Source organism: Haliaeetus leucocephalus, unplaced genomic scaffold, assembly GCF_000737465.1.
Source record: "Haliaeetus leucocephalus isolate CR32 unplaced genomic scaffold, Haliaeetus_leucocephalus-4.0 Scaffold229, whole genome shotgun sequence".
Lineage (NCBI taxonomy): Eukaryota > Metazoa > Chordata > Aves > Accipitriformes > Accipitridae > Haliaeetus > Haliaeetus leucocephalus.
This window is the reverse complement of record NW_010972665.1, coordinates 4,894,873-4,915,239: the sequence shown is the minus strand read 5'-3', so window position 1 is coordinate 4,915,239 and position 20,367 is coordinate 4,894,873. Positions and strand designations below refer to the sequence as shown.

At 37.2% G+C, this 20,367-nt stretch overlaps 1 protein-coding gene across 2 annotated transcripts in view; it reads left to right on the top strand.

The window, feature by feature from the left end:
- POLR3A (polymerase (RNA) III (DNA directed) polypeptide A, 155kDa) overlaps positions 1-20,367 on the top strand; it is a 38,093-nt gene that overhangs the window by 766 nt on the left and 16,960 nt on the right. For both annotated transcript variants that reach the window (XM_010567829.1, XM_010567828.1), the window contains exons 3-19: positions 528-665; positions 1,244-1,415; positions 2,760-2,914; positions 3,874-4,113; positions 6,012-6,174; positions 6,373-6,509; positions 7,646-7,749; positions 8,239-8,380; positions 8,902-9,042; positions 10,262-10,331; positions 11,036-11,163; positions 12,627-12,765; positions 14,784-14,948; positions 15,239-15,411; positions 16,606-16,717; positions 17,839-17,957; positions 19,421-19,558. In XM_010567829.1, coding sequence (XP_010566131.1) covers positions 528-665; positions 1,244-1,415; positions 2,760-2,914; positions 3,874-4,113; positions 6,012-6,174; positions 6,373-6,509; positions 7,646-7,749; positions 8,239-8,380; positions 8,902-9,042; positions 10,262-10,331; positions 11,036-11,163; positions 12,627-12,765; positions 14,784-14,948; positions 15,239-15,411; positions 16,606-16,717; positions 17,839-17,957; positions 19,421-19,558 — 2,436 coding nt within the window. The remainder of the gene's footprint in view (positions 1-527; positions 666-1,243; positions 1,416-2,759; positions 2,915-3,873; positions 4,114-6,011; positions 6,175-6,372; positions 6,510-7,645; positions 7,750-8,238; positions 8,381-8,901; positions 9,043-10,261; positions 10,332-11,035; positions 11,164-12,626; positions 12,766-14,783; positions 14,949-15,238; positions 15,412-16,605; positions 16,718-17,838; positions 17,958-19,420; positions 19,559-20,367) is intronic.

Here is a 20,367-nt window from a genome sequence, read left to right as displayed (position 1 = left end):
GCCTCCCCCCCCCCCCCCCCCCCCAATCCTTTTTGTAGAATTGCTTGACGTGATTACAGATAAGTGACTGAAGTTTACTGCTCATCCAAAATACATGCAAATGTGTCTCTTCCTGAATTCCATAGACTGTCAGTTGCAGTGACAGTTACTCTCTTCATGCTTTTGGGTGGTTTGGGAGAGCATTCTTTTGAGACAGGAGATAAGTATATCCTCCCCAGTTATTGGGAGACCCAGAGACATTCGTCTGTAAAATAACATTGTAGATTAGCAGGCTGTAGATCAGTTGCAAAAGGCTGTATGAGTTAATGTCACTGGTATCAGTAGGGCCTGTAAGTGAAGGACATTTTTCTTAAGGATTGGAATGAATGTCATGCTACTGACGTGCTTCTGATGCTGGGAAAAAGGAGTAAGTGCTCTGGGTGTGCTGTTAGGATCGCTGACTAGCTTAAGAAGTCTTGTATTTTCTATGCATTCACTTGATTATAGCTAAAATGCTTTTCTATGTGTGTGTTCCCCTTCTGCCAAAGGGAACCAGTGAAAAAGACCGTCCCTGTGAAACCTGTGGAAAAAATCTGGCTGATTGCTTAGGACATTATGGGTACATTGACTTAGAACTGCCCTGTTTTCACGTTGGGTATTTCAAGGCTGTGATAGGCATCTTACAGGTAAATTATTACAGTTATGATTTGTCATCAGTTTCTAGTCTAGAAAAATGAAATTATTGGTAAAGATGATGCTTGAAAGAGTAATTGAGAAGACCTATAATACAACCTACTTAGGTTGTATTATAAATAAGGTTGTATTATAAATTTTATCTTTATGCATCTTGTGTTTTGTAAAAAAAAAATGTATTTAAATACTAGTCCTAGTGATGTAAATACATCTGTTATATTTTAGGTAATCTCAGACTGACTAATTTAATCCATTATTTTTCTGTAGTAGTTTGAATTAAATGTATACAATGTAACTTGCCTTTTAGGACATCCCAGTAAATCAAAACTCTGTTTGCTTTATATGGATCTTTAAGATCCTGCAGAGCTTAGAAAAGTATTTGCCTCATTGACTATTTTTTTGGTGTACTTTTTTTTGTGTATTACAGCATATGAATTGGTCTTTCAACCAAGACCACCGTATTTCATTCAAAAAGACTGCATTCTGTTGAAGAACTTAAGTTATAGTAGAAGATGTTACATATCTGAATGTGTCTGTTAAACAGTTGTGTTAATATGTGTTTACACTTAAGATGATCTGCAAAACCTGTTGCTGTATCATGCTGTCAGTGGAAGAAAAAAAACAATTTTTTGATTACCTGAAGCGACCTGGCCTTACATATCTTCAGAAGAGAGGACTAAAAAAGAAAGTGTCTGAAAAGTGCCGAAAGAAAAACACTTGTCCTTACTGTGGTGCCTTTAATGGTGAGTGTTGACATTAGCAGTTAGTGATAGTTATCTACTGTGATGGTTTTTACCTTGGCGGCTGTGATAGGCATCAAAATCTTGAATATCCTTGTTAGTTCCACAGCTAATGGATATTTTACCTGGCCCTTATTAAGAATCTGGTAATTGCATTCTTGATGCCGAGCACATGCTTGTTCACATTTCATTTATGTGGATATAGACATTGTCCTAGTTGCTTCTTTTGTTTAATGTGATATCTCTTCATGGCGGTAACCAATATTTGATACTTCAATAATAGCATTAAAAACCCTGCTTAACATGTTTTTAAAAATATTGGGAGCTATTGTCAGTGATCAATACCTTAACATAGAAGCATTCGTAGACTTTGTAATTTTGATTGAACTTCATTTTTTGTCATTGTATTAAATTATCTTTCTTAACATTAGATGTGCTTGTCGTCATCTAGGAGGGTATGTTCTGCAGTTTGGCAGTATTTGAGCTGTGATGATCTTGGGTTACACTGGAATTTGTTCTTCAGGGCAGAGTATCTTAATAAGATTTCACATTTGGTTTTCAAAATGCGTTGTTTTGGTTTTTTTTCTTCATGTACACTGATCAAGTGATACTGCTGTTAAAGGACTTGCAGTGCTACAGATTCATAGTGGATGGCTAATTCATAACTTCAAACTATGTTTTTAGATCTTGAAAATTGTGGGTTGTTTGTAATGATCAACAGCCTGAATAAATAGAGAGCTGCTTCATTGTAAGTGCCACATACACACATAGGGAGCACAAACAATAGGCATTTACAAAATTAAGTGGTAGGTCAGCATACTTCAGTAAAAATAATTGAGTTGGAAGGCACTTGTACTAGTCTGTGGAAGTTTTATGAATAATGTTACCTGCAAAACATGAGAATATTGCTCAGATTTTTCTTATAATTCACTTCCAAAATTATTTTAGAAGATGGTGGGATGATATATAAATGGCACATCTTAGTCCCATTTTTAGTGTGGGAACTTCTACTTAAAAAAATCTGTTGTGACTGAGGTGAAGCGGATTTAAAGTGTGGGCTAAACTACCTGCTTTCAGCTTCAGAATCCACACCATGATCTAGGCACACCAAGGCAGCCATACAAGGAGACATGACCTTGTTATCCTCTTCTTGTTTAATGAATTTAGGAAACTGGTTAATAAAGCTGATAAAGTTTTATTTTATTCTTGTGTTCACTGAAGGCTTAACTAGTTTTGGAACTCTAGCTTACTCATTTTAAGTTTTGGGGTTTGGGGGTTTTTTTGGTGGTTTTTTTGTTTTTAAAAAAACCAAACCAACCAAAACAACCCACACTTATTTGCTTGCAGGAACCGTGAAGAAGTGTGGTTTGTTGAAAATAATACATGAAAAGTATAAGACCAATAAGAAAGTCGTAGATCCAGTAGTATCTACTTTTCTCCAGTCCTTTGAAACTGCCATAGAACATAACAAAGAAGTAGAACCCTTACTGGGAAGAGCTCAGGTGAATTTTATTATGACTTAAATTTGCTGCTAGTTGTTGTGTGTGAAATAAAACTCCTCAAAGGTTTTCCATGTAGCAGCTTAAGCCTTGTGGGTTGTCCAAGATTTTCATATACCAAAAGACACTTGAAGAATGTTTGTATTTATTGCAATAATGCTGACTTTGCTAAAATGAGAAATTTAGTTCATTGGTATGTTCTGATACATAGCTTTCTGTCTGTAAAGAAGAGGAATGTTCTTGGTGTGTTATACTTCCGTAAGCTAGAAAAGGGAGAAGAAATATAGGCCCATATAAACTCTGCGTGTACATTTACTGTAACTCCGAGTTTATTACAATACACAGAATTTTTTTTTTCTTCAGAAGAACTTGAGAAGGAGAGGGGAGACTTAATTATCTAACCTTTTTGTTTCGCTCAGCTTTGCACTGTGTGCAGTTTTGTTTCCTTCTGCTCTTTGCAAGCTGGGAAGACCTCAGGGTACATATTTGGACAGAAAAAGTAGTGGATATCTGGAGTTGCTTATACTACAGCAACAGCTGTACTAAAGAGAGAAATGAAGTTTTGAAAAATAGTCTAGAAAATACTGTGATTCATTAGAGTTTCTACTAATAAAATGAATACAATGTACTGTAAGTTTGTTGTAAGAGGTTTGAGTTGCTTTGTCAAATAACGATGAAATACTCTCAGTTAACTCTTTAGAAGAGAGAGTAACATGATAAGTAAACACTAATGTAAAAGGAAAAAAAGGAAGGAAAGAATATAGCAAGTTAGTATCTGAGACTAAAAGCATTGGTTCCGAATAAATAAACCAAAACATAGTTTTGTTTGCATGAATAGTTCTTCTCTATTTGCCTTTTTAAAATACTTTGTTTTTTGAACAATCAATAAATGAGGGGAGGAGGGAAGCATTGAAACTGTTACGTGATGGCTTGTTCTCCTCATTCTCCAATGGATTTTGTAGGAAAACTTGAATCCTTTGGTAGTATTGAACCTCTTTAAAAGAATCCCAGCAGAAGACATCCCTCTGCTTCTGATGAACCCAGAAGCAGGTAAACCTTCAGATTTGATCCTCACACGACTCTTGGTGCCTCCACTGTGTATCAGACCCTCCGTTGTGAGTGACTTGAAATCTGGCACCAACGAAGATGACTTGACAATGAAACTGACAGAGATAATTTTCCTCAATGATGTAATAAAAAAGGTGAGTCATCCTTCAAGCTCTCAGAGACTGTTGCCTTCGAAAAGATTTGGTTAGAATTGAATACAGCAAGTGGTTTTACTTGTCTTACTGCTTACAATCTAGCAAGCAGTCTGTACTGTACTGGTATGTCGTTTGGCATTTTGTTAACAGAAATAGAGAAACCTGCTTCAAATAGAGCTGGCTGACTGGCTGTTTGCAGTGTAGGACCTACTGAAGATCTGGTAGTGGATCATGGGAAATGTTTTTTCTTTTGAGTTCTGGTCTGTAAACTCTTCTTTTTTCTCACACGTTGTCTTTCTTGCGTGCTTTCTTTCTCTTTTTTCCCCTCCCGTGACTTATGACACTTTTTGAAGGGTCACTTACAATGAAAACATTATACCTATTGGTCTTGGGGTTTTTTTTCCCCATGTAGACCTTCCTCTTTTTTTTTTTTTTTTACTACATCTTTGACCTTTCTTTATTCCAGTATCTGTTCTTAAGAAATCAGGTCTCAGTTAGCATGGTTATCAAATTAAGACTAGAAGTAAATTTGACAATTTATCATTTGTTTAGAAGAACAGTTCTACCAGACTAATATTTTCAGGCTTTTCAAAAGTGGTCTTTTGTCAGGCAAACAAAATCAAGTGAGCACTATTAACTACTGGTGATTTTCCTGGCTGTGAAGTTATATTATCTTAACTTCAGTGGCTTGGGAAAAATAGAATTTAAAAATATACATAGTTTTGTGAGCATTTGTCCAAAGCAGATGTTAGTCAAAAGAAATTTTTTGCTGGGTTCTCTTGTGAAAGGCCTTATGTTATAGCAATATGCATCCTGTTATAAAATTATCTCACCTTTTTCATTCCAACGTATGAAAGTTTTTTTAACATTATTTTTGAAAGAATCCTAGAATGGTTTGGGTTGGAAAGATCATCTTAAAGATCATCTAGTTCCAACCCCCCTGCCATGGCCAGGGACACCTTCCACTAGACCAGGTTGCTCAAAGCCCCATCCAGCCTGGCCTTGAACACTTCCAGGGATGGGGCATCTACAGCTTCTCTGGGCAACCTGTTCCAGTGCCTCACCACCCTTACAGTAAGGAATTTTTTCCTAATATCTAATCTAAATCTATCCTGTTGCAGTTTAAAACCATTATTCGTCATCCTGTCACTATACTTACTCCCTGTTAAAGAGTCCTTCCCCATCTTTCCTGTAGGTCCCCTTTAAGTACTGGAAGGCTGCTATAAGCTCTCCCCAGAGCCTTCTCTTCTCCAGGCTGAAGAACCTCAACTCTCTCAGCCTGTCCTCACAGAGGAGGTGCTCCAGCCCCCTGATCACCTTCATGGCCCTCCTCTGGACCTGCTTGAGCAAGTCCATGTCCATGTCTTTCTTATGTTGGGGGTCCCAGAGCTGAAGGCAGTACTCCAGGTGGGGTCTCCCAACAGTGGAGTAGAGGGACAGAATCACCTCCCTCAACCTGCTGGCTACACTTCTTTTGATGCAGCCCAGGATGCAATTGGCTTTTGGGGCTGTGAGTGCACACTGCTGGCTCACGTCCAGCTTCTCATCAACCAACACCCCTAAGTTCTTCTCCACAGGGCTGCTCTCAATCCACTCATTGCCCAGCCTGTATTTGTGTTTGGGATTACTTCGACCCATGTACAGGACCTTGCACTTGGCATTGTTGAACTTCATGAGGTTCACATGGGCCCACCTCTCAAGCCTGTCAAGGTCCCTCTGGATGGCATCCCTTCCCTCCAGTGTGTCAACTACACCACACAGCTTGGTGTCATCGGAAAACTTGCTGAGGGTGCACTCATATGATACGATATGAGTTGTACTCGTATCGGAAAAATTCTTTGCTGGTTTGATATGTGTTATTATATTTATTTTCTGAACTGGATAACTATTTTCTTTAGCATAGGATATCAGGAGCCAAAACACAGATGATTATGGAAGACTGGGATTTTCTTCAACTGCAGTGTGCCCTGTACATTAATAGTGAGCTCTCAGGAATTCCTCTCAACATGGCACCTAAAAAATGGACCAGAGGTTTTGTTCAGAGACTTAAGGGAAAGCAAGGTTTGTCTAGAAAGTTGTTTTTAACCTTTTTTTTTTTTTCAATTAAACCACAAATACTTGCTATTCTAAAGCGTATATCTGCTACTATTGTGTTGCACTTCAGTGATGTACTGTGAAAGGTGTTCTAATATGCTGTCTTAACAGATAACATTTTGAAAACAATTTTTTATAAAAGTTTTCACTTGCTTATTTTGTTAGGTCGGTTTCGAGGCAATCTGTCTGGAAAGCGAGTGGATTTCTCTGGCAGAACAGTCATTTCACCTGATCCAAATTTAAGAATAGATGAAGTAGCAGTGCCTATTCATGTTGCTAAAATACTAACCTTTCCTGAAAAGGTAGGTAGTGTAGAACCAAAACTTTTTCTATGCCTTTTTTTTTTTTTCACCAGACCTCAGTGTTGTCCACCTTTATAACCTTGCTGTAAAAGGGAGTGAATGTATTGCTTTATGTTCAAAATATCATTCAGTGATGCTTTGCCAGTTTCGTTGCTGCTGGTAAATGAAGGTTGTAGTAGCAGATATATGCAAGTCCTTTGTCCTGGTTTCAGTTGGAACAGAGTTAATTTTCTTTCTAGTAACTGGTATAGTGTTATGTTCTGGGTTCAGTATGAGAAGAATGTTGATTACACACTGATGTTTTCAGTTGTTGCTAAGTAGTGTTTAGACTAAGTCAAGGATTTTTCAGCTTCTCATGCCCAGCCAGCAAGAAGACTGGAGGGGCACAAGAAGTTAGGAGGGGACACAGCCAGGGTAGCTGACCCCAACTAGCCAAAGAGATTCCATTCCATGTGATGTCATGCCCAGTATATAAACTGGGGGCAGTTGGCCTGGGGAGGGATCGCTGCTCAGGAACTAATTGGGCATTGTTTGGCAAGTGGTGAGCAATTGCATTGTGCATCACTTGTTTTGTATATTCCAATTCTTCTATTACTCTTATCGTCATATTATTATTATTATTTTCCTTTCCTTTCTGTTAAGCTGTTCTTACCTCAGCCCTTGAGTTTTACTTTTTTTCCCCCTGATTCTCTCCCCTGTCCCACTGTGGGGGGTGGGGAAGTGAGTGGGCGGCTGCGTGGTGCTTAGTTGCTGGCTGGGGTTAAACCATGGCATACTGTGAAGGCATATGGTGTAAGGAGTGACTTATCAAGGGAGAAGAGTTTTGCTTGATATTTTTTGAACTCATACATAGCTTCATATGTTTGCTGGTATATCTGTCTAAGGAGTGGTTGGGTATTTTTATTTCTGAATTTACTTCCCAGATTTTTAATTTAATTTCATTCTGATGTTCTGATCTAAGATTGGCTTACATTTTTCTCCTCTATTCCCTCCTGCCTGTTCCCTTCAGCAGCTGGAGGCTGTGAGGGGGTTTGTCAGTTGAACCTAAAATTTGAAAACATAAAAGCCACCAGCAAAAAGAAGAAGTCCTGAAACACATGTTTCATTTGTTTCTGATTGAAGTGTTTATGCAACAGGTGAACAAAGCAAATATTAATTTTATGAGGAAACTTGTCCGTAATGGTCCTGATGTTCATCCTGGAGCCAACTTCATACAGCAAAGGCACACACAGATGAAAAGGTATCATGCTTATCTGTAATGATTCACTCTTTATTTCTCCCCATCAACTTGCTCTTACTGCTGTGTGAAAACAGATACACAGGGATTAAAATTTATTTTTAGAATCTTTCATAAAGGGCAGTAACAAAAAAATGGTCATTATCTCTTGGGGTTTAGTCTACAATTTCTTTTTAGGTAATTTGTGGGATTTAAACTTAAGTGTACATACTAATGATAGTGAACTGCAGTTAGGTTTTTGTTTTGGTTTATGACTGAGTCTCTTTTATTTGAAATAGGTGGTGTAGTACAGAGATAAATGAAAACAGGCAGCTTTGTTAATAGCAGCAGGACTGATGCAATCCACACCAGTTTTGTCTTCTATTTATTGTAATACAAATACTGGAACATTTAATGGAAGAACTTGCATTATAAACAGAATTTATTTTCAGTTGTGTGAACATGTTTCTGACTTTGTTTCTTCTGACTCTATTTGTTATGTGGTACTGTAAGATTTTTGAAATACGGAAACCGAGAAAAGATGGCCCAGGAGTTGAAGTTTGGTGATATCGTGGAGCGACATCTTATAGATGGTGACATAGTCCTGTTCAACCGTCAACCCTCTCTTCATAAACTGAGCATCATGGCTCACATTGTAAGTGCACACACAGCCTAACATACAGGTAGTGCATCCCTGAATATTAGGTGGTTTACCTTTACTGATGTTTATCTCTTACATGCCCAAAAATAAACAGCTTTTGAAACACTGCATGGAGATGAGCATGAATACAGTGGAGTTGTGCTTTTGCATGGGAATTGATGTATAACGGGGCAGTATGCTGTCTGGACAATTCTGTTAATAGCCGTAATTGACCTCAGTATCTGTTCTTGCGTAAGCATTTAATTTTTGTAGAGTTGATGTCATCTCTACAAAGTATGTTGTGTTCTGTGCCTTGTATAAATTCTTCATAGTGAAAGTTATTAGCTACATTTGTATAACATAACCTGAGTACAATTTCTGTCAGTTCCTGGTTGAGTTAAGTCCTATAATCAGAAGTTTTGACTCATGTCTGCAATAAAAAGAAAAGATAAAGCCTACAAGGAAGCACTCAGGCATAGCTTTTCATCTTTTAGCACGCTTGACTGCATGTGCATCACTTTTTTTTTTTTCTCCAGGCTAGAGTAAAACCTCATAGGACATTCAGATTTAATGAATGTGTCTGTACACCATACAATGCAGACTTTGATGGAGATGAGATGAACCTTCACCTTCCTCAGACAGAAGAAGCAAAAGCAGAAGCACTTGTTTTAATGGGGGTAGGTAGATAATGTTGGGGTTGGGATTTTGCTAGTGACAGGTGGGCTGAACCCTGTATTTCTTAACTTGCATGTGAAATCTGAAATATTATCAAGATTCCTGGGTATGGATAATGTGTGACTGTGAAGCTGCCTGAAAACTCTGCAAAATGGAACTTAGAATAAATTAGGACTGTTATGCAATAGAAGTCTAATAGACTTATATTTAGCATCTGAGGAAAACTCAATGGTTTTAAGTAAGTAGATGTCATTAGTATGTTTCTGCCTGACTGTCCTTAGTGATTGCTACCAAAATAGGATGGGATGGCTCCGTTACCAAACAGGTACATACTTTGCTCCTGGTCTGACAGCCCAGCAATTGCAGATGGTCAGACCAACTGGAAATGAGACGGTGATAATGTGCTTGTACTGCAGTAGGCTCTTAGGGCAGGGAAAAAAGAGGGAAGGGAAGGTAGATAAAGAGGGATCTGATGGTTGCAGGCATTGATCTGTGGTGTGAAAGTAGAATCAGTAGCATCAATCCGAGGATTTTCCAGTACATCGCTCCTTTAGGGTGACTGAATGCCACTGCTACTTCAGATGTACCAACACAGCTGTTGGCTGCAGCATGTATTGGCTTGCGGAACTGATTTGCGAGCTTAAAGAACCTTTCCCCCCCACCACGCCAGTGCATGCTTTAGGTTTGTGTGGGCCTGTGAACAGTTCAGGCAAAACTCTGCTGCATAGGTGGGGGTGATTAACTGGAGCAGTGGTCTGAATAAGACATAAGAAGATGGGGCTAGTGGAAGTGGCTAGCTTGATTATTACGTATCAGTAGGGTCACACAACTTGAAGAATTTCACTAGCTCCCTGCAGTGAGCGTAACCTCTTTTGTCCCTTCTCAGGTTCTCAAAGCTAGCTTGTCTTCCCTTCCCTGTCCTGTTCAAACAGTAACCTACCAAACACATCAAGCTGATTGCAGCTTCTGCTTTGGAAACAGAATATGTAATTTTCAATAACTGTTCTCAGTTTATTCCTTAACTGTCAATAGACTTGCATGGACTGTAGTGAACTGAAACATCTAGTTTGTTTTTTCAATCTCTTTGAAGAAAGCTGTACTTTGATTTAGAATAAGCTTTTACCAAAATAACTGCCTTAAATGGTAAGTTTCCTTCTGAGTGACAAATGGAGTATCAGTGTCTTCAAATGTGTAATTTTTTTTGTTTCTTGTATCATATAGACTAAAGCAAACTTGGTAACACCAAGAAATGGAGAACCCCTTATCGCTGCTATTCAAGATTTCCTCACAGGTGTGTGTATATAAGCTTATTTTATTGCTGTGCAATTTGACAGTTGTTTCTTCAGAATCACTTCCCACTTTTCCAGAATTTTTCTATATGAATTAAAAATTTCTCCTTTCACAAGTCAAACTGACATTATGAAAGTAAGGCCATTGTTAGTCTGAAATATAATGATGTCCTCAGAATCTCTTCTGATACTGTCTACCTTTGTAGCTGCAATTACTATTAACTCTGCCTATGTTTTGCAGTGTTTCTCTGACAGAGAAAATGAATATTTGGGTTCTTTGTATGCGTTAGGTAGACAACATGAAAACTGCTTATGATTATGGTAGAGGAATTGAATTCATTGGTCAAAAATTAGTTTTAATCTGCAGTAAGTAGCTTCAAGTTTCGTTAGTTCTTTGGGAAGTGTCCAATGAATATAAGGAAGGTGTACAAAAATTAATGCCAAAGCCTTATTTTAACCTGTGAGATAGAGTCTGAGAGAGAGAATAGATTATAGAAATACACTGGTTGTAATTTTTAGAAATTTGAGTATGGAGCAATTGTAAATCCTTCCCAGAACTTTTTTTTAACTGAAGCTGTCTGAACTACTGTCATTTTGCATAGTAAGTAGGTAACTAGTATTAGAATGAAATCATTGATACTGAATATACAATAGCTTTTGAACTTAATCTCATTTTAGTCTGTCATGTTAATTTTTTACATTCTAGGTGCCTATCTTCTTACATTAAAAGATACCTTTTTTGATCGAGCCAAAGCCTGTCAAATTATTGCTTCTATCCTGGTTGGCAAGGATGAAAAGATTAAAGTTCATCTTCCACCTCCAGCAATTCTGAAGGTGTGTCAAACTCTTTTTTTTTTAATGTTGACCCATGGTGACGTTCTCAGCAGAGACAGTTCTTGTTTTCTCTGACATTAGTTTTGTATGAGATTTTGTATTTGTAAAGTGCAAGGATCAGAATTCAGGGCCAAAGCTATGCAGGAGTTTTTTTGATGGTTCCTGATGCTGAACAGAATCGACCTTGCATGGTGCTGTCCAGATGCAGGGTTCCTTCAGGGTTCAAACATAGCTTTGCTATTATCCTGCTACTCTGAGACAGACCACTTGGCTGTTAGTGGTCAGTAGAAGATAGGTTGTTCTTGGTAACCTCACTGTTACTAGCTGTGCAGACTAATATGGGGCTAAGTGAAGAAACTATGTTACTCCTTGGGTGTTCTCAAGTAGTGTCCTGAAATGCTCAACAGTTCTAGGTTTCAGTATCCCAAATTTAGGAGATGTTAAACCTGTGAAATAGTGTGCTTTAGTTGTTAACCTGGCAATGTGTTAAAGAGGATGAGTGCTATGTGGTTTTTGGTTTGTTGGTTTTTTTTTTGGTTGGTTTTTCGTTTGTTACTTCATGTACACAAAATACTTATTACAAAGGACAGAGTATTTGTGTATTTGTCATAAACTTTGAAGAGAGCTATAGTATCATTTATTAGATTAGGGTCTGTTAAGCCTTCATTCACATACATTTATGGGTGCCTGTATTTGATTAATTTTGTACTTGAGGCAAACAGTATTGTTTGGAGAGAGTTTGCTACACTTTTAAATTTGTTAAATACTTACTAAGTATTGGTGTATACTTTTTTTTTAACACCTTTTATTTAATTTCAAAATAATAAGTGTAATATTAGGGAAATTCAGAAAGTGAAATTGAAATACTAGTGAATAATACTAATATAAAACAAGTTCAGAGAATTTATGGGCAGTATCTAATAGCTAATAGCCAAGAGCAGTGATTCTTTGACTGCATCTATCACTCCAAATGAATAATTTTGGTGGTAGCTGTGACAGTTATTTACATTTAACTACAGCTGAGGGGAGTACATAATTATATGAATGTTTAACTTCCTAAAAATTTAAACCAAAGGCACTATATAAAGAAGGAATTATAAATGTTGCAACCTCTTTGAGAAATGAAATGACAACAGTGGCATCTTTTTTTTTTCTTTCATTTTCTAATCAGAAAGGGAAACATGACAGTAAGAGGGAGCAATAGAAGATGTTTCTCGAAATGCATGCACCTACCCTTATGTAAAGGATAACCATTCAGCAGTCAGTGTTCTTCTATTTATAAAAGTGCATAATACTTCCAAATTCAAAGGAATGCTGCTATGCACTTCTACAACTATAGTTTTACAAGTATAGAAAGGTTCTGTATAGAAAACAATTTTACAATTAAATTCTTGCTTGCTGTTTTACTGTAGTTGTAGCATAAACTCTGTAATCCTAATTCTTGTCCTTTTTTTTTCTCTAAGCCTGTAACACTCTGGACAGGAAAACAGGTTTTCAGCCTCATTCTCAAACCCAGTGATGACTGTCCTGTAAAAGCCAACCTACGAACCAAGGGCAAGCAGTATTGTGGCAAAGGGGAAGACCTGTGTTACAATGATTCTTGTAAGTGATGCTTCTACAGCTGTGTTTTGGAAGTCTTCAGAGAAATTGTAGCTATTGTTTTGTTGAGTTTGTTGCTGTTGAGCTCACTGTAGGAGTTAAAGCAGTAATTCACATAGGTATTCTTGAAATGAAAAACAAAACTACGCAGTTTTTCTCAAAAGTAGAAGTCAGGCTGAACACCAAAGGAAAGACTTGGGTGTTCTCCTGTAATAAAATTTCTTTTGCGTGATGCTAGGCTTGTTGTGATACTAACATAGTATTTGAAGGTGAGAGAGAGATAAAAGCAAAGAAACTTAGGAAGTGGTTGTGCAGAGGGCAAATGGAAAAATTTAGTATCTTAAGTCAGAGTAGTGATACAGGGATTAGAAGTTAAGCAGTGAAAGGAGTTAGGATACGTAGGGAAGATAGGAATCCCTACGATATTAAACCATCTGTATCCTTCGAGTTAGGGAGGTCAGAGTGGTGGATGGAATGCAAAGCATCAGGATTGAAAAGGCTGTAGGAGATGAGCAAGGCTTTGCTTGCTGTTAATTTAACATTCATGTGGTAACAGCTGGAAAAGAACTTCAGCAGGCAGGATTAGCTTGGTTCCTTGCTGCTCAGAGGTGTGATTTAAGGAACCTAGTGAGGAACCATTGATTTCCAGTAATTCTGTCGTGCAGTGCTGATGGGAGAAAGAATTTACCAGTTGGGACTCAAATCCGCTCTACACCAGCCTCTGAGCGATTTCTTTAGAAGATAGGACCACTCAGTGCTTGTGAGGTTGGTTATAAACACGGCGGCACAATTTTTTTTTCAGCCTCTAAGGAATGTGGGGTGAAACGCAACAAAGCAATCTTGTTCACACTCGTGCAAACATAGGCCATCTTCTTTGCTCCGCAGTCTTTTCATTTTAGGAAGTATGGGAAGATTTTCCATTTTCTGAGTTCAACAGTAGCAGATGATGTGGAAAACTTTTGGATTTCATTGGTGGCTATGTTCAGTTCTCTGAAAAAAACTTAATTTCTGAAGCAACACTAATTCTCTTCAGAAAGTTCTTAGCAAATTCTTCAAAGTCTCAAGAAATCCTGGTATCATATTTTGATTGTATATGATAAGTGTTAGAGCAGTGACCTGTGGTTCAAGAAGATGATTACCTAAATTCACATTGAAAATTCTAAGCGTAGAGTACAGTGTGCAAACATCTACAGTGTTCTGCATGAAATGATTTAAATTGGATCCATCTAGATGTGCCAGTTCTTCTTTGAAAGATGCATAATGAAGTTAAGGATGAACATATATTATACTGGTCTCATAGAAAATATGTCTAAAGTTCATGTACAGAAGATACTTTTTAACTGGTTAAAGGCTAAAGCTTGTAAGGAAGATTCAGTGCCTGAAATGGAAGGTTCCTGATGAAGCAAGAGGAAGTAATCTAAAAGAGGTAGTGTGGACAGGCCTACAGGCAAGATGGATGTCGTTATCATATGCATGTAATTAAAGAGACGTCTGAGTCCAGTGTGTCTTTAAATTTAAGCTGTGCCTCCAGAGGTGATTTCAGTTGAACCGAGTATCAGAATCTTTGAATAAGAACTGTAACTTCACTTCTGAAATTTTGTTGATCTACTTTATAAATAAATAAATAACATTGGTTTAATATGCATGATTGAGGACTTTTATTTCTGGACAGATAAGATTGATTGAAGTCTTCTTCCTGATTAATGAAGCTAAATTTATATTTAGATTTTTAACAAAAAGGATTATTCACAATGTTTCTCACAAGTCTTAAACTGGATACAGTTTCCTTTCTAAGAGGTAAGGGAAATCAATTTTAACTTAAGTTAGTAAGGTCAGCTTGTAGGCTGTTCCCCTTGCATACTTACTCATGCAGTTCTACAGATACATTAAATGTCTGTCTTCGGGTTTTGTTCTTTTCATGAACAGAGCTTTTATTTATAAGCCTACTCCATAACTGATTACTAGAGTTTAGGTAATGTTTTAGAAAAACCAATTAATTCTTTTTGCCTTTTTATTTCTAGATGTCACAATTCAAAACAGTGAGTTAATGAGTGGCAGTATGGACAAAGGAACTTTAGGTTCAGGATCCAAGAACAACATCTTCTACATCTTGCTGAGAGACTGGGGACAGGTAGAAGCTGCGGATGCCATGTCACGACTAGCCAGACTTGCTCCCGTCTATCTTTGTAAGTACATTTCCTTGTAAAATAGTATCTCAAAGCAGAAATACAGAGCAATCAAGCAAGATTTTTGCTTCAAATATGATGTACTGTATTTAAAAAAAATAAGCTAGTTGTGAAGCTGACAGAAACTGTGAAACAACTGATTGTGCTTATGAAGTGCTTATGATGGTCATGTGATGGGAGGAAAAGATAAAGTTCCTGATGATAATATTTCCTGGTTTTAATTTGTTTTCTCTATATGAGGTTGAGCTATCAATATAATCTTTTTGTTTTCCCTTTTTTTTTAACAATAGCTAATCGTGGCTTTTCAATTGGAATTGGAGATGTAACCCCGGGGCAGGGCCTGCTGAAAGCGAAGTATGAGCTCCTGAATGCTGGCTATAAGAAATGTGATGAGTATATTGAAGCTCTGAACACTGGCAAGCTACAGCAGCAGCCTGGTTGTACTGCAGAAGAGACACTAGAGGTAAATTTTTTAATTTAAATCACTATGCGGTTGGAGTAGAGACTTCATGAATATATTTATGTAAATTGTGAATTTCTAAGTTGTCCTCTGAAACCTAAAAATACAAGCAAATAGGGTCCTTAGGTATGCAACTTTAGCTGAGTCCATCTAGGCTTAACATTTAGATGCTTGTATGCATCTAAAAATATTAGCTAAATACTAAACAACTGAGATGCTCTCTCCCTCCCTCCTGGCTGGATTTATTGTGGTGACATACAAGAGAATAAAATTACATAGGTAATTGGAACGAGGTTAATTACATTTATCAATATTTGCTAAGTTAATAAAGAACAGTAACAGTAAAGAACCTTACTCAAGAAGCAAAACATGCCTTTAGTTACAGATCTGTTTATATGCAAGTGTTTTCTTGCCCCTTATTGGGGAAGAAGTTAAGTGGACTTTAGTTATGCTGGGTTTTTTCTTTTTTCTGTAGAAATTTCGATGAAGAGCAATGAATGTTGCCCAAAAAAGCTTACAGACAGGGACTTAATGAAGTTAGCTCAAGAACACTCTTCATTGTCTTTTATGGTTTTATACATTTATCTTCTTGGCTAGTCAATGTCTAATTTTTACCTTTAAAAAAAAAGTAGAAAGAAAAAAAGAATAAAAGCAATAACAAACAACCAGAAAACCCCACCCTACAATGAAGTACTGCCACAGTTGTCCAGTTTCACGTGGTACTCTGGCTGAAAGAAGTGTCTTGCAGTCTTTTCCATTCTTCCTCTTTTCAGATGCCTCTGTATGTCCTAGAATGGTTTTTTTTGATACAGTTGTTATGTTCTTAACAATTGGAGATAGCAGCATTGTACTGTCTGAAAGCAGTCCAAAAATACCATTTTTTGTGGTAATCTTTCACATAGTGCAGCAAGACTTAGAGCTTAGTTCAATGCTCAGTTTAGCTTAAGCTAGTGCTGCTGACAAAAGAGGTTGTCATGTCCCTGCCTACCCCTGTCTTATCCCAACAGAGACTTTTTGTGCGGCAGACTGGAAAGTTATGCAAGTTAAAAGTTAAACTTGTTTTACCCAAAGCAAAGTCTAGGTTTCTGTATTGTGAGTTCCCTTTGACTACTGACAGTATTGCTGGCAAGTGATAGGAGTACTATTTGTGTATGGTATTTTTAACAAATGTTGAATCTCTGAAATCTTGGATTTTAGGCCTTAATCCTTAAAGAACTCTCTGTTATCAGAGATCATGCTGGCAGTGCCTGTCTTCGAGAACTGGACAAGAGCAACAGTCCCCTTATCATGGCTCTCTGTGGTTCTAAAGGTAGGGATAGCTAAGCTTTGGCAGTAGATTGCTTGCTCCTTTACTGTTCTCAAAATTACTTGTTCTGTCTTCAAAATAAAATATAGCTTATTTTATACAGTCAGTTGTGCAAGTATTAAATTCACGTCATATAGATTTGAAGTGACTCCTCTCAGTAAGTACAGGTTGGGTATAGGTAATTAAAATCATGATGTGCTAGTTTTTGTATCTTTAAATTTTTCGTACAAATTGAAAAAACATCCTGTTGGAACCTTAGATGTTCTTAAGACTTGAATTAATTAATCAGTAAGAAGTTTTCAGTTGCATTTCTGACTTCAAGTATGTGTATCACATACAAAAATCAGCTGGAAATTATATATTAAGAATTGAACTAATAATTCAGCCATCTTCTCTGCTTTGTTTCTGAAGGACCACCTGTGTAGTAAATATTTGTTTTATACTCAGATTCTTATCTGAGCTTTCCTTTGTTTCCTGTGACAATTTGAAGAAATCACTTAACTCTTTGCCTTTATTTATCTGTCTCTAATAAATTGTGGAAAGCCTCAGCGTGATATTTTGTACTTCTAAAGAAATACTGAACTTTAAGGAGGATATATTAAGTGTATAATTGGGGGGGGGCATTGTTTGCAAACATGTTCAGCAAGTAAAACTTCTGAGTTAGTGACTTAATTCTCTGGACTTAATTTGTTCTAGGAATCTTGGTAGACGCTGAACCCTTCATAAAAAATGGTGTTAAAATATGTTTACTGCAGAAATTTTGAAGCAAAATATGTAGGTTAGGATCATGGGTTGTATATAACACAATCCATAATACGAAACAGGGTAAGGACTGTAGTCAAATAGTAGTGGCATGAATATCTATGACCCAAAGAAAAAAAAACTTAAAAGGAGTTGTTAGCTATATCATAGACTAACTTAGTTGTCAGTCTCTGCATAAATGCTGAAATTTACAGGACAGGTAACAGAAAGCTTCTTTAACTGTTGCAATTCTAAATGCGTTTTTGACAAATTACGAAGCTAAATAATAGGTCTTCATATAAGTGAAGACAGCTCATCAGAGCAGCACTGATATTCCAAATTTGTGAGTGAGATTTTTTTTTTCTTTCTTTCTTTCTTTTCAGGCTCCTTCATTAATATATCTCAGATGATTGCTTGTGTAGGTCAACAGGCTATTAGTGGGTCCCGAGTTCCTGACGGATTTGAGAACAGATCCTTGCCTCACTTTGAGAAGCATTCTAAGGTAATTCTGTATGTTTACAATACACTGTAAAGAAAAGTGAAACAAGTTGCCTTAAACCATTTTGAGAAGGACACATGACAGGATGTGTTGTCATGACATGGTGAAGGAAAAGGACCGCATATGGTACACGTAAAATGTTTTGAATGTGTTTTGGTAGTTAGTGGTGGTATTGTGAATTGCCGTAGGATGTCTAGTTAGCTTGAATTTTTACAGCTAAGCCTTGCTTAGACCTTTCTAATTTGGTAATATTAAGGGAAGTCTGATGATAGATTTTTGGTTCTCTTGAGAGTCCTAAAAATAGTTTGTTAAAGTTTCTCTCTTCGTTCTGTTTCATTGCACTAAGACTTTTCAGGACAACTGCTGGGTGTGTGTTGGTATCTTTAGACAGGCGAAACATGCCAGGTAAACCATTCTGGAGTCTGGTGGGGTTTTTTGTTTTTTTGTTTGTTTTAAATTTTTTCACTAGGATAGATAGATACCACAGGTCACTCTGAACATTCTGTGTTTGAGTTGTGTTCTGCATGAAGCAATAAAGAGTCTCATGCACTTGTTAATACAATTCAGTGAGATTAGGGTTTTTTTTAAACTGCTATCTGAAATCTAATGATTGGTAGAGAATGTTTTAGGTACCAGCCAACAATCTGGTTGGTGTGGTAGGTAACCCAGGTGTGGGATGGTAGCCATGACACTTGCATTTGTCACTAAATGTCCACATTTCAACTTCTGAGTTCTGCAATGTGAAATCTTTTCTTTCCTGAATAAATTAAAGAAGAAAAAATACTTCATGGATTAGATGAGAAGGAAAAAGTTAAATTTTAACTATTGCTTTTTTACTGAAGTGCAAAGGACTACCTGTTAAATAACAGCAAAAAGTGAGCTTCTAAGATGAAGCTCTTTGTAGGCTATACATTGTTATGTGTGATCATGGAGACAGTTTGGTGTTACTTGACTTAAAGGGATGTCTGCATAAAGTTCGTTGGCAAGAACTCTTCTCAGAGGTGTGAGCAAACCATTTGAAAGAATTAGTTATATACATAGATCCAGTCATATTTTTTCTGGATTCCTTAGTCTTCAGCACTGCAAATACCTTTGTTATACTATTGCAAAATGAACGTTCTTATCACCCTTTCAATTTTTGCAACTTTAAGGGAGGCCAAAGTGTTAGAAGTTGGTGTAGTGTTTGCAAGGAATGGCTAGAAGCATGACAAGGCTTGTAGGTGGAGAAAGAAAGTCTATTAGATTAGTTTGAAAGAACTAGGCAAGGGTTTTGAAGCCTTTGTTCAGAACTAAAATACAAACATTGAACTTCAAAGATAAATGCAGCTGAGACGACTGCTCTATGTTTGTGTATGTATTGGCTAACTATCTGAAAGAATTTAGATGACATACAATGTGTTTTTCTGTAACATGCATACAGAATGTGTATTGAATTTTAACCTTTTTTTCCTTGCTCTTCTCTGTAGCTCCCAGCAGCAAAAGGCTTTGTTGCTAATAGCTTTTATTCTGGGTTGACCCCCACTGAATTTTTTTTTCATACAATGGCTGGTCGAGAAGGTCTGGTTGACACAGCTGTAAAGACAGCTGAAACTGGATATATGCAGGTAACTGTCAGTGGAGTAGGGTATTTATCAACTGTGCAAAAGGAGGATATTTCTTATATGCATGTTGAGGTGAGGGATGGGGGAGAAGTGCATACATTATGTATGTGTGTGTTTGTTCTGAATGTAATGGAGAGTAATTTATACTGTGAAATACATGACTTTGCTCCAGTAGACGAGGTTTGTAAACCAGACCTCAGGCAATGGTACAGTAACATGCTTGTATTAAGCTGTTTCCTCTTGAATATGGGTGATAAAAGCCCTTGTCCTATGGAATTACTGAGGACTACTTTCTATGTAGTGTGTGTTCTAAAAGCCCATGTGAATGATGGAAGTTTTGTCCATACATTATAATAAAGATTTGAGTTGTGAGTGCTTTTTCAGACACGGTATTTCAACAATGAGAAACAGAAAACACAAATCCTTGGTTTGGGTTATTTTAAAAAAAAGATTATCTGGATGGCAGAAATATGGTTAAAACTCCCTTTCAGTATCTGTCCTCTTTAGGTAACAGGCACCTTGGCTATATAGACTTGGACTTCAAGTTCCATAAGATCTTTGGCTTTATCTCCTGTGAAAACAAATGTCTCTCCAACAAAGCTTCTTGCTATATGAGCAGTTTTAAGACTTCAGTGAAGTATTTAAGTAGTATTTTAAGTATAGTCATCTTCCTAGTGTAACAGGCAGGAGAAAAGCCAAGATAACCTGGGGCTAGGGACACGTTCAGAGATATGCAAGTAACTCTACAAAGACTAAAATCAATTCCTGTCGGGGTGGGTGACTAATTAGACTATTTGTCTCCCAAAGTAACA